At 41.8% G+C, this 17,092-nt stretch overlaps 1 protein-coding gene across 4 annotated transcripts in view; it reads right to left on the bottom strand.

Moving 5' to 3' along the window:
• kiaa0825 (KIAA0825 ortholog) overlaps window positions 1-17,092 on the bottom strand; it is a 204,770-nt gene that overhangs the window by 90,642 nt on the left and 97,036 nt on the right. For 3 of the 4 annotated variants that reach the window (XM_070546078.1, XM_015972418.3, XM_070546079.1), the window contains 6 exons: window positions 13,798-14,022; window positions 13,415-13,719; window positions 13,195-13,301; window positions 10,842-10,989; window positions 6,389-6,529; window positions 4,816-4,910 (listed from right to left, as the gene is read on the bottom strand). In XM_070546078.1, coding sequence (XP_070402179.1) covers window positions 4,816-4,910; window positions 6,389-6,529; window positions 10,842-10,989; window positions 13,195-13,301; window positions 13,415-13,719; window positions 13,798-14,022 — 1,021 coding nt within the window. The remainder of the gene's footprint in view (window positions 1-4,815; window positions 4,911-6,388; window positions 6,530-10,841; window positions 10,990-13,194; window positions 13,302-13,414; window positions 13,720-13,797; window positions 14,023-17,092) is intronic. The other variant, XM_070546080.1, reaches the window with a different exon arrangement.

Here is a 17,092-nt window from a genome sequence, read left to right as displayed (position 1 = left end):
TGCATATGCCCTCACAACTGGTGCTCAGGCATGCACACCTACACAAAGTCTCACAAACCACAATCACACACACGCACACACACACACACGCACACACACACACACACACACACAACTGTTTCCTGAAGCATAAAGTAAGACCATTAATCCAGACACACTCAGATCCAGCTTTTCCCCAGGTTGATCAGCGTCCGTGGAGGAGGATGAACATTCTGACATATTTGTTTTTATTTTATTCCCTGAGAAAAAAGCCCACCATATGGCAGCGCCCAGGAACAGATGGCGATTGCCCACTTTCTGAAAGCACAAGCGTCTATTGCTGCAATTTAAGGAGCCACTCAAGCAAGAGAATGCCACAGACTGGCATTTTTCCACAAACTGCTATTGTTATGGGCCTGAGGGGTAACAGAAACAATAAGAAAATGCGAAGGAAATGCCTTGGTGTTCGAAAGTTGCATTATAATTTACAATATCGTGGTACTAAATCTATGGGTCAGTGCTATTAGCATTCTGTAACTGGTACACTGCCATAAACTTGCAGGGCAGGTCTTTCTCAGAAGAAAGAAAAAGAACAGATGTGGAAAACATCTCAAACAACAACTTTACAATAAAAAAGACTATCACATAGCATCTTACTGGTTTTAAGAAGGGATACCTGCAGCAGGAGAACCACAAGATCTGAGCATCAAGGTCCTTGGAGGATATTAGGCCCATATGATAGAGTGGAAGAGTGCCCTGTGACACATGAAGCTTCATCCCTCATGGATGGCTACCCCCTATCAAGCGGGTCAGAGGACCTCTTATGACATGGAAATAGTGTAAAAAAAGTCACCTTGGCAGACGATAGTCAAAAACCTGACTTTTGTCTTTTGCAACACAATGTACTATTTCCAGATTTATTTTTAAGAAAAAAGAAAAATGACATAAAAGACTTTGGCACATAAAGGCCTTGTAACACTATCGCAGGAAGGAAGAAAGTGAAGGGGTCAGCGCTGTCGTCATTAATAAAAGCTTGTAAAGGCGTTGAGCTGCTTTAGACAGTTTTGTAGAAACGTTCTTTGAGACAACGTTACAAATGTTTGCTAAAGAAAAGATTATTTCAAAGGCCGACCAAGGACAAAGCAGTCGAGTTATCCATTCGTAGATCCCTGAATGAAAAATTTGACACATTTCATAAAGAAGTTGGGAATATTAACAAAAATATTCTGGCAACCAGTTGGTAAGTTTATCATCCAACTTTCTGTTGATTTTTGGGATCTATTCTTCATTGAAACCACCCGGTAACAAATCGTCTAGTCCACTGTACATTCAGCCAATTCATAGCAGAGAGTTAGCACAAGCTATGCATCTAATACACACAACAAACCTGCTTGAAAGCCAGGTCATACAGTCAGCTAGTCAACCCTGGGGGCACCACGGCATTCATCAGTCTAGTTTCTGCTGAAAAGTTCAATCTGCAGATGATGGATGAGCCGTCATGCCGAGGGAACTAAAGTGACGGGTGACAAAGAAGGACACACACACCTGTATAAATCCACTACCCTTCCTGTCTGGTGGCGATGCTACATCGTCAAGACAGCACAGCATTTAGTGCATGTATATGTGTGTGCAACTAGATGGGTGCGTGCATCTCTGTGTGTAGTAGACACAAGTGTCTCAGCATGTGTCCTGCTCTTCTAATGAAGTCATCTGAACTGTGATTTAACAGCCCCGGTTTAAAAGCCTGCCACCCTTAACTCATAGCCTTGCTCCATTAGAACATGACATAAACCCCGGGCACAATAACTGTCCTGCCACTATAACAATATATTGGAGGCCAATGGGCCACTCTACGCAACCTCAAAGTCTGGTTAGAGAAAAAATAAACACCCACCTGTGTACAAGATGGGGAAGTCATTCAAGGAGACTAAAACTTAGAAGCAACAAAGACTGTTTATTAGTTTATGCTTCTATTTTTCCACCAACAGTAAATAGTGAATGATGAATAGTTGTGGATAGAAAAATTGCAATCCTGCTCATGCAGGAAATCATCATTCTTACTCGCTTTTACAAACAAATCAGCAGATCAAAGATCAGTGTCCTTTTTCCCGTGAAAAGCTCAAGAGGTATTTTTGAGTCACAGATGGATCTGAGGAAACTTTGACAGCTTACGTGTCGCCAGCCATGAAAGTGACGTCCTGCTCTCTCTGAGTGACTCAGGCAGAACTAAAGCCATTCTCCAAATCCTCCGTGAAATCTGCTCCTCTGGCCTAACAAAGAGAGGCTAATGATGCAAATGACAGAATCTAAGACTCTTTGATACTGTGAGATTAGGCTGAATTATATAACTTTGCCCCCCCCCCCCCACACACACACACACACACACACTCTCATCCATTCCTCCTATTTTTTTTAGTTTCTTGTCAAATTTGACTACGCTTTTAACAAGTCACTCACAATCTCAAACTGCAAGTTCAATTTCTCTCTTTCTCAGTCTCACACTATCTGACTTAATATTCACCTTATTCGGGTCCTATTCATGAATGCTCCAGGCCTAATTTGGCTCAGTCAAACAATGACAGTATCTGTTTTAACATGCAACAAAGCAGCAAATAAGGGGAGGAAGAATGGAGTATGTGTGTGTGGGATGATGGGGCAGAGGCACGATGGCGACAACGCTCGTCATAGCACGGCACAGAGCTGTGTACTTCACCCTTATTAGGCCTGTGTCCTTGGCAGATGCAGAGCTTGCCCTTTGTTAGAAAGGTGTGTGTGTGTGTGTGTGTGTGTGTGTGTGTGTGTGTGTGTGTGTGTGTGTGCGCGCGCGTGCGTGCGTGCGTGCATGTGTGCATGTGTGCATGTTACAATGGCAGTGATTTAGAATGGATTGGGCGTAGGCGTGGAGACAAGGTGCAGTAGCCCCATAGCTCCCTGATAGCTGGCAGCGTGACAGCTGTGAATGGAGAACAGGGAACAGCCTGAAGTACTGCAATCTAATATGTGTCACATACCTGCATAAATATTTATGCCTGTTGCAGAGTGGAGCAGGAGGGGACGGGAGGAAGGAGAGGACGGGACAGGAGAGGAGAGGAGAGGTGGTCTTGGAAAAAATAATGCTTCAATCTGGGGACACCAAGACCTCACTCAAGTCTTTATCAATCACCAGCTAATTTCAAATCAGTCCTGAAGTCCCAACACAATCTATAATTTGGAAAAATTTAACTAGACATGCATTTTCTATTCTATTTATTCTATTCTATTTATATTTATTGTGTTGCCTTCTGAAATTAAAGGAGAAAGAAAACCAAGATGGCATGTTCTCATTCAGTTCAGCTGAAAACTGACAGAAAACTGAAGAGAAATTAACCAAATGAAAACACCTTTTCTCCAACTTTTCTCACTTCAGCCACATAAGTTTGATTAAATTATGAAATCAAGAAGAAAACAAGCCAGAACAACATAAAAAAGGCACTGCAGGCCTCGCTTGGTTCCCAAGGCTTTTGTGAAAATATTCTGTGGACACAAGAATTAATAGTGGCTCTCTTTGGGAGGTGCAAGCATCAGGTTCCTTCTTTTGCAAAACTAACGACACAGTTCAGAAAAAGAAAATCCCACCAACAGTCAAACATGGTGGTGGTAGTGTGGTGGTCACCTGGACAGTTTACTGTAAAGAAAATATGAATAACACTAGAAAATCGTGACCTTTCAATGTCTGACTTTTTAGCATAAAGTAGCTGGAAATTTAACAATTCGGCAAATAAAAGAGGGTCAAAATTCCTCCATAGCAATGTGACAAACGTATCGCTAATGCTTGATTGCAGATGTTAATGCCAAGAGAATGCCAATAATGAAAGCTAGGGGTCAGTCATTTTTTTCATAAACAGGTGAAACTCCAAAAATTAGAATAAGATGCGGTGTGTGTGTGTGTGTGTGTGTGTGTGTGTGTGTGTGTGTGTGTGTGTGTGTGTGTGTGTGTGTGTGTGTGTGTGTGTGTGTGTGTGTGTGTGTGTGTGTGTGTGTGTGTGTGTGTCATTCAGCTTAGACTGAGAGACCATCTAAAGGCTCAGGAACCCTTTGTAGGTGTTTTGGATTCATCAGCTGATTAGAGTGGGACAATTTGAGTCTAAAATATTGAACTTGTTCACAATATTCTAATTGTTTGAGACTTCAAATTTGAGATTTTTCATAAGCTGTAAGCAATAATCATCACAATTATAACAAAGGGTTGAAATATCATCTCTATCTCATATATTAGTTTCACCTTTTTTTACTGACATAAATCAACTGTTGCATCATATTTAACCCTTACCTCACATTAGAGCATTTTTTGTGCTCTAATGACTTTAACGTTAGAAAATTTAAACGTTGGGTAAGGGTTAAATGTTTTGAGTTTAACCTGTAGGGCTAGGATAGTCTCAGAAGAATGCCCCTCTCGTTACTTGAAAACATTAAAGCAGAAACAGAACAGTTCTGAAAAGGGGTACTTACTTTTCACAACAACCAAAGGGGTTCGAATGAAGGCAACTGGACTTCTTTGGTTTCTTGAAAATGTTTCCCTTCTCTTGACCTTCCCATATTCCAGCCAGAATTAACAAAGCTCCTCGGATGAGGAGCAAAATGTCTTCAAGAAACCAAAGAAGTCCAGCTGTCCTCATTTGAACCCTTTTGGATTACCATGACCTGGATGACTAACTTTCACTAGCACTACATAATGATAAACCAAAATCAGCCAAATGACGTAGATCTTCTCTTATATTTGTAAGTTCCGCCCACAAGAAAACAGGAAAATAATGAAACCACAAAGGAGATTTATCTGATTCAAGTGAAATGTTTTACCTGTTGGCCACCAGACTCCTGAAGGTGACCCGACTCATTCCCTGATAGGCTGGCAGCAGCCTGGGCCAGTCCCATGTCCAGTCGACCACGGTACTCTGTTGATGCATGAGGAGAGCGTATTGTTAGTTATTAATCAAGGTTAATACCATCAGTGCATTACCGCTCCAGCTGGGACCCACTAACAAAGGAGGAGGGGGGTTCTCCAGCGCAGGCCGTGACATCAGGTGATCAATCATGTCCGCACAAGAAGGTTTTTATTCCAATAAGACAGCAATTAATTTATAAAGCCATTTGGGGGGATGTAGCCATCATTTATAGAAAGATAAATCAATTTTTGGAGTGAGTCGTTATTCTTCTTGCTATGTATTTTTTCTTTCCATCTTCAATGGCACTCTGCCAATCCCTCTTTGCTCTCCATTTCTTTTTTATCTCTCCTTCCTAGAGTTACTTTGATTGTTAAAGTGTCACTTTTAACTGCAGGCAGATCTTTGTTTGACTAAGGGGGAGACATCCATCCATCCATCCATCCGTCCGTCCATCCATCCATCCATCCGTCCATCCATCCATCCATCCGTCCATCCATCCATCCATCCATCCGTCCATCCATCCGTCCATCCATCCATCCATCCATCCATCCATCTGCACCCCGTTCTCTTTTTTTTTTCCACATCGTATTTGATTGATGGGCAACTTTTTTCCTCCTCCTTCCATTTTATTTGACAAACAACGCCGACAGCCAAAGTGGAGAAGACATTTTAATCATTCCCCTAATAGGGTGTTTCTATGCAAAGCTATGCAGCCTGCTGCGATAGGCTAAGAACAGGGCCACATTAGGAATGTCCTCATTCCTTAAGAACAATAGAAACAAACACAACTACATCAAAATAAAATCACAAACACATAAATCACTTAATTTACCTACAAAGCCGAGGCTAAAAGAGCATTTGTATTCAATTGTTGTTTTGTGTGACATCACCAGCCTTTCCCTTGATGGAAAAAAGAAGGTGAACTTACTTATAACTAAATTTCCTAACGGAGGAAAAACATGAACTCATGGTGACACTCCAGAGAATAGGTTGCCAGTGAGAGAATATGTAGTTCAAAGCCCCAAAAGAAGTGCACTTTAAGACTGCAATCTCCTTTAACATTACTCAGTTCTTTTATGAAAAAAGAGAGCATCTCTCATCTCTCCTTTTTCTTTTCACCTTCTTTTCTTCCTGCCAGTCAAGCCCCAGCTCGGAGAAGGCAGCAACCTTTGGGAAACACGAAAGCCAAGCCCCAGAAAGACCTGACAGCTTCAGAGAATGTTATAGTATCCAGTTCACTGGGGACTCAAACAGCTCCTCACCTTCAACATTAAGCGTCTGGCCTCGGTTAAAGTTATGTGGCACCACACTGCATGTGACAAGAACACCTACATCGAACAAGGTCTGAAAAGTTAAAGATCGCTTTAACGCTTACTTTAAAAAATAAAAAAAACATCAACGTTCAATCCAAAAAGTTTGTTCTAATGTTACGTTTATATTTTTTGATGAAGTAAAATAATTAGCTAAGCTAATGAGGCTCAACAAACCTGATCCAGCTTCTTTTTGCCAATGTGGTCGAACTGAAGAAGAGGGTTGAAGCAGGAAGGAGTTTCTGGGCCAATGTTAAAATCTACCAAAGGCTCCATTGAAACGTTGGTGCGTCCTGACAGCTTAGACATCAAGATATCCTGCATTTAAAGCATAAAAGGAAATATAAGAGAGACAAATCATGATTATGAGGTATAACTGTCATGAATTAGGCTAAAGGGAGGTAGTGGCAAACTAAATTGCAAGATTAAAACCAATAATGATAAATGATAAATGACCCGCACTTGTATAGTACCTCTCAGAGTAAGGACTCCAAAGCGCTTTACACTACAGTGTATCATTCATCCATTCACACACACATTCACACAATGATGGTGATGAGCTACGATGTAGCCACAGCTACCCTGGGGCACACTGACAGAGGCGAGGCTGCCGAGCACAGGCGCCACTGGTCCCTCCAACCACCACCAGCAATAAAACAAATAAACCCTTAAATGAACAAAGTCTATACGTTAAAAATGTAACCATCAACAGTTTATTGACGTAAAGTTTAACTGATCCAACAGAGGTTTGAACTACTCAAGTTCACTTAGTGTTTATATTTACAGGTGAAACTTGACAAATTTGAACATGGTGCAAAAGTGAATTTTTTTCAATAAATCAACTTCCATCCATCCATTATCATCCGCTTATCCGGGGTCAGGTCAAGGGGGCAGCAGCCTAAGCAGAGAGGCTCAGACTTCCCTCTCCCCAGCCACTTAGGCTAGCTCCTCCAAGGGAATCCCAAGGCGTTCCCTGTCCAGCTGAGAAACATAGTCCTCAACGTGCCCTGGGCCTTTCTTTGGGTCTCCTCCCAGTTGAACGTGCCCAGAAAACCTCACCAGGGAGGAGTTCAGGAAGCATCCTAACTAGATCCTAAGATGAATCTGACGCCCTGATAGCCTTGAGCTGCAAGCAACTAAAACCCCCATGAAGGAATGCAGACAGATGCTGTGAAAACCCGACCTACCCCCCTGCCTTCGGATTGGTGGACTTCAGCCTGGCGAGGTCATCAGCTGAAAAGTCAATGTGCTCTTCACTTCTCCCACGATCTCCCTCCCACCTGTGACTGTACAGTAGATGTGCGCCTTAAGCCGGGCGTACACTGTGCAACTTTTTCACTTTTTTGAGCCGATTTTCCAGTCGTGCGAGAATCCACAACATCGGGGCGAGTTTTGCGCCGAGCGGTCGTGTAGTGTACAGGGGGTTACGAGAGGCGATTAACACCACGTGACCAGCTGCCGATCAGCAATCATGAGGTCGCACGGACTTCTGGCTTGTTTAAAATTTCGCTCGTCCCTCGTGAGGGTATCGCACTGTTGAAGCGGCGCTGCGAGCAGCTGCGACCCAAAAAGTATCGGAACCACTCACGGCGCATGCGCGCGCAATCCTGCATCAACGCCGCTCGCTATTTCCCTAATAACACACGCTGTTCGTTTTTGTTTCTACACGTTTTTTACTCACAAAGATTGTCAAGAAAGCGTGTTTGTCGTGTTCATGTCAAATTAAACTGATCACAAAACACAGATTTACTTTCTTTATTTCGTTTTACTCATCCAACCCCCATAAATCCCTGTGTGTCCTCCTGCAGCACTCCCGATGGACAACAGGCAAGACAAGACAAAAAAGTCTGACGTGTTGAGTAAAAACTGCTATTTTTAGCATATTTTTATGGCCGACGTGTTGCTACCAGACGTACAGTGTGAGCAGTCAGGTCGCATGCGAGAACTGGGTCGTGCAGTGTGAGCACATGACTCGTGAGATCTGCTCTGCGAGGAAGTTGTACAGTGTGAGCTGAAGCTGAACGCTGCGAGTGAAAAAGTCGCACAGTGTACGCCCGGCTTTAGATGGCTGCTCTTGCTGGGGGAAACAGGATCCCAACTTACTAACCCCCCACCCCCGGGCCTTCCTATTGGAGTCTCATGTTATGTTGTGTAATGTCTGAAGTCTGTTGCAGATCTGTTTGAGGTGTTGTTTTGCAGAGCAAAGCTGCCCTCCTGGTGGAGGGTAACTCTGAAGTGCCTTTTTTACCCTCCACGTGAACCAATCCTCATGTAACCATCTTATCTCTATTAAGGTAGTGCGACTCGGGTTGCGAAAGACCACAGTCACCAATTCTTGTCATGTGTCTTGCCCATGTTTTTCTGATCTCTGAATTATGTGTACTGAAACTCTAATTTCCCTCTGGGATTAATAAAGTGTTGATTGATTGATTGAGATGCCCAGCCACCTCAACTGGCTCCTCTTGATGTGGAGAAGCAGCGGATCTACTCCGATCCCCTCCCAGATGACTGGGCTTCTAACCCTATCTCTAACAGAGAGTCCATACACCCTGCAGAGAAAACACATTTTGGCTGTTGGTTCCTGAATCTCGTTCTTTTGAGATACTTAACCTCCTCCACTTGAGGCAGGTCCTCGTCCCTGACCTTGATAAGGCATTCTACCCTTTTCCGATTAAAACCAACTTCAAAAGTGAAACTAAAAACTCAGTTAGACTCATTACATGTAAAACCAGATATTTCAAGTCTTGGTTATGCTTGTGATGAAACTGGCTTACAGATTATGACACCCCAAATTGAAACCCCTCAGACAATCAGAATATAGGGAGCCTAAGTCACGCCCATCTACTTCTGGACCATGGGTCCCCAGAAGAACGAAAAAATGAATGCAAGTCAATGGGGCTAAAAAGGCTATTTTCTAATTTCGCTTGTTATATGCCATGGATTTCACATACAATGTTTGTGAATTTTAAAGACGCATTTTGATACAGAGAAAGTGCTCTTTTTCAAACGGGGGAAACGGTATTTTAGGTTTTGTGTGAAAATAAGTCCAGGACTACAAATGCGCATCACCAAAGTGACGTCATTGAACCAGACACGGAGAAAAACAAAGGGAAAATGGCTGTAAGGTCAGCGAACATCTAATCCTTCCTTCAGGGGGTAAAAACCACCATAAGTCTGGCTATGTGGTAAGTGGCAGCTACGCTAGGGGAGAGGAGATTCTGTGGTGACGTCATATATGCGGCGTGCTGATGTCTAATTTGTAGTCATGCTAATTACGAACTTTTACAAGCTGACAAATCTCAAAATACATGACAGGCGTTGTCAAAACACCCATCATTAGTTTTCATTTTAATTGAAGTACAACATATGTGCAATCCAGTGCGTAAGGCAAAGCGGGTTAGAAAATAGCTCTTTTAGCACCATTGACTTGTATGAATTTTTTCGTTCTTCCGGGGACCCATGAGCCGACCGGAAAGGGAGGAGACTTAGGCTTACTATTGTGAAAATGTTCAATGTTCTAGATTCAGAGTGTCAGCTGATGAATCCAAAACACATGCAAAGGGTTCCTGAGCCTTTATATGGTCTCTCAGTCTAAGTGGAATTACTGACAAACAGACTTTTAGACATGCATAATGTTTCCAGTGTCACATGTATGTTTCTGATACAAGTAAAACAAAATCCAAATGGGTTCCTGTCACTCTTCTCATTAACAGCTGAATCAAAGAAAAAGTAAAACAAAGTCCCTTTTCACTTACTGATCTTATTGTTGCCTGTAAAATTGTGTTACTTGTAGGAAGCAAAACACAAGATACATAATGCAGAATTCCTTGCCGTTTGCTGTCATGCATACACAGGCATCCTGTTGTGGATTCATTGCATTTCCATCCGTCAGCCTGACGTGACCTCTGAACCTATTTTCCCTCCACTTCATCAGCCCTGTTGTCTGTCCCTGACCGGCATATTCACACCTCAACCTGGATGAAATTGATATAATGGAGCTACAGCCGCAATCTTGAAAATTGCCCCAAATTAAATTATTTGAAACTTGTTTTGCATGTGGTGTCTACTAGATAAAACCTAAAGAACATAGTAAGAAATATGAAAAATATAAACATTTTTTAGAGTTGTTCACAAAGTCTACAAATAAACAAACTGAGATTAAGTGAAAAACTGACAAAGAAAGTTAAATTATCCTGAATCCCTTACATTTATATAGGAAATGTTCATGTTAACGTTCTGTTTTGAAGCTGATATTACATTAATATTGAGAAGTTTAGAAGGAATAACAAAAAGTCACTTGTATTCTTTATTCTGATGCTGAAATATCTGGAAACGTTTGGTTATTTTTAACCACATTAAATAAATCAAATGAATGTAAGCAAAACATATTTAAAAAAAATCTCTTTTAAATCTTTATGCAGAATCTTGCACCTAAATGAGACTCGACCTCCTCTACACTGAGAAATCATGGAGGGTTTGCACCCTTGAGGTCACCTACACACAAGGAGATCAAAGCCAGCCGACTGCACACTAGCGGTAGTCCTCTTCCCTGTGTCTTCCCCCTCCTGAACAGCCTGCGGCCTCAGGCCAGCAGCCACCTAATTGCTGAGGAGAGAGAGTGCATCCCTACCTCATTGCCTTGGATGATGTGATAGATCTGCCTCAGGTAGCTGCTGCCACCTGCTTTGTGGCAGACCTCCTGCAGAATCAGGCCTATTTTCTGCTCAGTCAGTTCTGCATCAGCAGCAGATCTTCTCTCTGCTCCTTGCTCAAATACGCTAAAAGAGGACCAGACACAGAGAGAACAGAAGATGTGAAAGAGAACATTGAGAAAAATGCAGAATGAGAAGAAAGAAGAAGTAAACCAAAGAGGGAGGGGTTCACGTCTGAGTACCTGTTTGGGCTAAGTTGTTAGTAGCAATTTTAAAAGATGGTTGAGTTTAAATATCGTTTTATTTATAATTATTTATTATTAATATTTTATTTAAAAGTCAAATCACTCATTTCAGAAGACAAACTGAGGACACGCGTCTGAAACTTCTGCTAAAATAAATTCAAACAAGTCATTAAGAGTTAAAATATTACAAAAAAAGATTAGTTTTCATTACAATCCAAGACATAGAAGACTCTGGCCACAGCACTAAGAATGACTGGTGTGTGTGTGTGTGTGTGTGTGTGTGTGTGTGTGTGTGTGTGTGTGTGTGTGTGTGTGTGTGTGTGTGTGTGTGCGTGCGTGCGTGTGTGTGTGTGTGTGTGTGTGTTTCAGGTATGTATGTGTAATTGTATGTCAAGGTTCTCATACATGTAGAGCCCCCAGCCCTGGCATACGCCCACATCATTTCCTGCCCTTTCTGTATGGATGGGTATCAGACTACTGTCCATCAAATCTTCCTGTTCACATACACTTCCTGTCATTGTTCCCTCTCTCTTCCTTTTTCCCTCTTCCTCTTTGTAATTATAATATGGCAGAAGCGGTGTCGCCTGTCAGCCAGCCATTGGCTGTTTGACATTGAGGGTGAAAAAAGAAGAGGAGTCCCGTCTTGTCCGTATACATCGCCTCATTCTTTTGCTTGGCGGCCTGGCGGTGGTGTTGTCGCAGTAGTGGCTGTGCATCCGTGTCAGCACCTGCGCTGTATCCTTTCCTGTCCATCACTGTGCAGGTGAAGCAGATGATTGGATTCAGTCAGCAAGGTGATTAATGAGGGCCCCTCCGGATTTGGGACAGCCTATCAATCATGTCATTAGGGCCAATGTGCCCTGAAAGAGGCAGACCTCCGCCAAGGAATAACTGCATTCATCTTCATCTGTGTATGCATCCCGTCAGCCCAGCCAGGGTCACCATGATGGAGAACAATAATCTTCTCCTCTACAAATTACTTTGCAAAGACAAGGTGGGTGGCGCAGAGACGAGGGTTACCGTTGGTAAAGGAAAGAGGGAAGTGAGACGAAAGCACAGCTCGCACATATGGCAAATGCTCTTCCTCAAAGGTTTTACTCTGTGAGATGTCAAGAAAAAAAAAGGGGCCAGCTGATTCTTTGGGAGTGATTCCATCCACAGCTCGCTCTCTCTGTGTCTGACACTGTACTCTGATTGTTTACAAGTCAGGCGTCACTTCCCTGTGAAGGTTAGTTTAATGAATAGTAATGATCCCACTGAATGCCTCCGACAGGTGATACATAATCGCTCTTCTTTCACTTTTCTACTCAACCCCCCTCACCAGCTCTCCGCTGCTCCATCTGTTCTCTTGATCTCTCTTCTTGTTACTGTAACAGACAGCTCTTCCTAGAACCGTTAGTAGCCTAGTCGATGTTTTATCTATTCTTCTTTTCTTTTTTGTAAGTTGTTAAACGATTGGATCATTTTATCATGGGAATGGATGCATCCAGAGTTAGTTATGATGAAGTGTGCAACCAGAGAGCCTGTTTCTGGGAACAAGCTACAAAATAAAAAGCCAAAGGTTACAAATAAACCCAAAACGATTGTTAGGGATGATGTTTTCCCATCACCCCAGCCTGCAAACCTCTCGGTCAAATGACACGTTCACCACATCATTTACCACGACGTGCCTTTCAGATTCATTTATTTTACTTACAGCCTTTTAAATGAAAAATTTACCTGATGGCACAATAAATCAGGCATCAAGTGCTCAATTAAAACAGTCTCTTTTACGAAGTCTTGATAAAAGTCTCTTTTTCATGTCAAATAACTATACAACATCTGTCAGTGTGATCAGTTTGAACCTTCTCCTTTATCAGACCATCAGCACAACCTCCATCTTAGTGATGGAAAATAAAATTTAGAGACTGATTGTTTAAAGACGATTTTTTTTTACAATGAAAACAATCTTAGGAAAATCATTACTCACTTCAATTGAAAGCTCTCATGAGAACAACGATGGATAACAACTAAAACAGCTTTTAACTGAACAGATGACCGAAACAACCACCAGGCCTTGACCTGTTTAAATCAGGTGGGATCTCACCTTTCTGCACAGAGTTTGCGAGCCTTCTGCATCTGCGTGTTTATCCAGTTGGGTCTTTTTTCCTCCAGAGCCTGCAGAACTTTGTGTACAGTAAGTTTGGGAACACCCTGTCGTAGGGCACATGTCAAATTAATTATCAAACACATGAAGAAACACACAATGAACAAGAAACAGCAACAAGCTTAACTTTTACTTTTTTATTTAATATTGCAATTTTTACCTTTTGTTGGATGCTCATGGCAGCCAGCACGCACTCTCCAATAAGTGATAAGCATTCCTTTGACCCACCGTCCAGATCCAAACCACTGAGCTGCTCAAGTGTGTTTGGGGCCTCCAGACTTTGAATCAAGCTGCCCAGGAAGGACCAAAGCAACAGGCCCATTGGTCGCAGTTGCCTGGAATGCTGGGAGAGGTGCTTCTCTGCATCTTGAAAGAGGAAGCGGATGGGGGCGGGCATGGATGCTGCAGCCAAAGGCAGGTTGGTGAAAATGAAGGACAAAGCTTGAATCAAAAAGGATATGGAAGCTGGAAGATGAAAGAAATGTCAGATTTGGAAAACAACATAAAACCTTTTTTTTATAAATAATTAGGAAATATGCGTACTATTAGAGTCAATTCCTCTTCTGTCAAGCAAATTATAATTCCAGTCATTGGGTATTTTGGCCAAGATGCTCTCAGGGGTGTGACACTTGAGCGGGGCTCCTCTGGACTCTCCCATGACCGGTTGGCTCAGAACCATGGTCACCAGATGCAGCAGAAGGCTGTTGGTTGATTTGAACACTATCTCTCGAACACAGGTGATCACCACTGGAACCGCCTGAGTTGTGTCTTTTTAAAATAATAAACAAAACAACAAATGTTAAACAATTTAAGGCTGCACTAATTATCTCTGTATTTTTTCCATTGAGACAAAACTGCAATAGAGAAAACCAGGCACAAATACGTTGTTTCTCAAAGTCTAATGAGTACCTATAAGGAGATGTCTCAATAACTCTTTACATATTTTGTTTAAAATTTTCTTCTTTTTTTCTCCACGGACACGTCTGCCTGGATCATCGCAGACAAGTCTGCTGCAGCAGAGAGAGGCAGTAGACAGCAGGATTTAGAGTCTTATTTCCTTACATTTCGACATCTTGCCTCAGGCTGGAACAGCAACACGACTCTATCACTAACTCTGGTTGCTCTGCGACATGGATGTTTTATCTCCACAAATAAAACAAGCCTGGAGGAGCTTCTGCTGTGTAGTTGAGTTGCTAATACTAATGGTTAGCTTCTGCTAGCCAAGACGTCCCATGCTCTTCCCTGGACGATAACAGAGCCGTTCCCATTGCTGTTGATTGGACTCACCCTTCTTGGGTGAGTCCAATCAACCATTTTACAGAAGTCAGGCTTTTCAAATCCTAGATTTTCACTGTCTATTTTCTATCAGAAGCTAACGCAGGAGATAGGTGTAGGAGACTATTTTCATGTTCAGCCTGCATGAAAAACTCACAGTGACTGATAATAATCAGAAATCATAATTAAAATACGGTTTTTCGGTGTACCAATCCTTTCATAGATCAACCCCTACTTTCCCAGGTGCACTGTGGTTTTCATTTCTTTCCCCCTTTGAAATACAATTAATAACTGAACATCTACAGAGTAAAGCTGTATGGCACATAGAAATGTCTTACAGATTTGGCTGTAACATGACTGGCAACAAAAGGGAGAATTATTGTGGTGACATTGGGCTCTCCAGGGATGCCTGGTGAATAGGTGACCTCAGAGCCAAAGAAAATGAAGAGAGTGAATCAGAACATTTTATGGCTTTTTAAAGGAAAAGCACTCTGTGGGAAATGTGGCCTTAAGTGACTTTTTCAAAATAACTTGATTCTCAGACTTAACACCACCTTTACGCCATTGACAAGCACATTGATTTGGAACAACCTTCTACGGTGTGATGAAACACCAGAATGCAGAACAAAATTGTCCAAAATTCCATGTAATCCCTGAATATTCACTCGGAAAATAGTTTAAATAGCAATGAGGTCACTCGGGTATCCTGTAACCAAAATTTAAATATACAGATTTGGAACAGTTCAATAATTAAACTAATTACCCTGTGAGGATAAACGATCACAGCTTGACATTGAGAATTTCAACTCTTTCTTCAGTTTGTTCCTTCTGTAGACCCCTCCCGTGTTCTGTCCCCATCCAAATACTCTTTCCCAACCATCCTAATTTATGCTGCAGTAATTACCACTCAGCCAGGATATAAGAATCACCCTCCACTCTGCAGGGGTTCTGATTAAGCTTTCCAATGAAGCCTGCCTCAGAGACAGGGCTAAAAGAAACTGGGAATGATTGCAGTCAGTGAAATATAGTAGCTACACATTGGTTGGTTTAAAAAAGATTCTTACAACTGGTTCAGTTAATGAATACTAGTTCAAATACAATATTTTTGATTGTCTAATCAAAATTTATTTTACCTCATAATGTTATAATTTACCCAATAAGATACATTCCCGTTCTTTAATGGTAACAAAGCACATGGTTTGTCTCGTTTTGTGCTTTATTCACCTAAAACATTCTGCTACTGTCTTTTTAAGGGCTTTCTGTGAAGTGCCAAGTTTGCCCTCATTGGTCAGTTGTTGCACATTAGTGGATTCATAAGTGTCCTTTTACTTGAAGCGCACAAAAGTAGCAGCGAGATGGTAAAAATTCAAGTTTGTTTCGGAGTGATGTTGAATAAGTTTGAATTCTATTCATTTTTTATGTTTAATTATTTATTAAAAACTTCACTAAAAATGGTCGCTCTCACAGTACTCAACTGACAGGAGGGTTAGGGTTAGGATAATACAGTGCTTGTATTATACCAGTGCTCTGTAGTAGCATGGGTGAAAGGTTTCATACAGGGTACACCCCCTCAGTGCACATCTCAATGGGCCCATCCTGACTGACTGATGATGGTGATGCCAGTGATAAGTAGCTCACACAGAATCATTACATTCAAGCACCTCTTCATATTTCATACAAGAAAGATGGACCTTACGGTGAACCTTCTCTTCCAGCAGAAGATTATTGCATTAAACTATAACTGTGGTCTAAAATAGACTACATGTTTCCATACAGGGTTACGTTAAGCAGAACTAAGACGAGACACTATGGCACTGTGTTAGCCTTGGTAAAAGCAGAGAGGTCTAACTCATGAAACAAGGGAAAATGAGAGTTATGCAACAACAAAACCTCCTGGCCCACAAGTGCCTCTGAGCACCAGTGACCGTTACTAATGGGATTATTTATTTAATAAGATATATTCAAATGAATTACTTTCTATGCCATTATACTGCCTTTTCCCTCATTGATAAGAAAATGCAGTGTGTTTCCATAATTCAGCAGCAAGGTGTGTTGCTGATGGTGGCTGTCATAAATCTCACCGGGAGCTAAAGGGATGGATGTTTACATCCACGCACATCAGGGCCAATGAGCAACAAGGAAGGTCAATAGTATACGGCTGCAGACCCGTACCCTTCTCAACGTGACCGCAGGACCCTCCATGTAAGGAAGTCCACTCACTTGTTCAGAGATCAGTCCATTCATTCTGTCAGAATACTTGGGTGCTCAGGTGTCACTAGAAAAAACTGTGAATATTTACTACTCAGCCTCACAGCTTTCACATTTGGGTCTAACCCAACTTTGAAAATGTAAGTCCTCAACCAGATTTGTGCCTGAATGGATTTAGAATAAATCAGTCATACTACAAATATTAGCCGTCTATGATTTCTGATGTTAGTAGTCAAACAGAAGGGAACACATCCCATTTTTTAAAGTAATTTTTTACAATGTCCGACAGTTTCAAGTTTGTCAACATTTTAAATATGAGTTTTAAAAAAATATATATTATTTGGTCTCATGATGA

Source organism: Nothobranchius furzeri, chromosome 17 (genome assembly GCF_043380555.1).
Source record: "Nothobranchius furzeri strain GRZ-AD chromosome 17, NfurGRZ-RIMD1, whole genome shotgun sequence".
Taxonomy (NCBI): domain Eukaryota; kingdom Metazoa; phylum Chordata; class Actinopteri; order Cyprinodontiformes; family Nothobranchiidae; genus Nothobranchius; species Nothobranchius furzeri.
The sequence above is the reverse complement of the archived record's forward strand: the minus strand, read 5'-3'. Positions and strand labels throughout refer to the sequence as shown.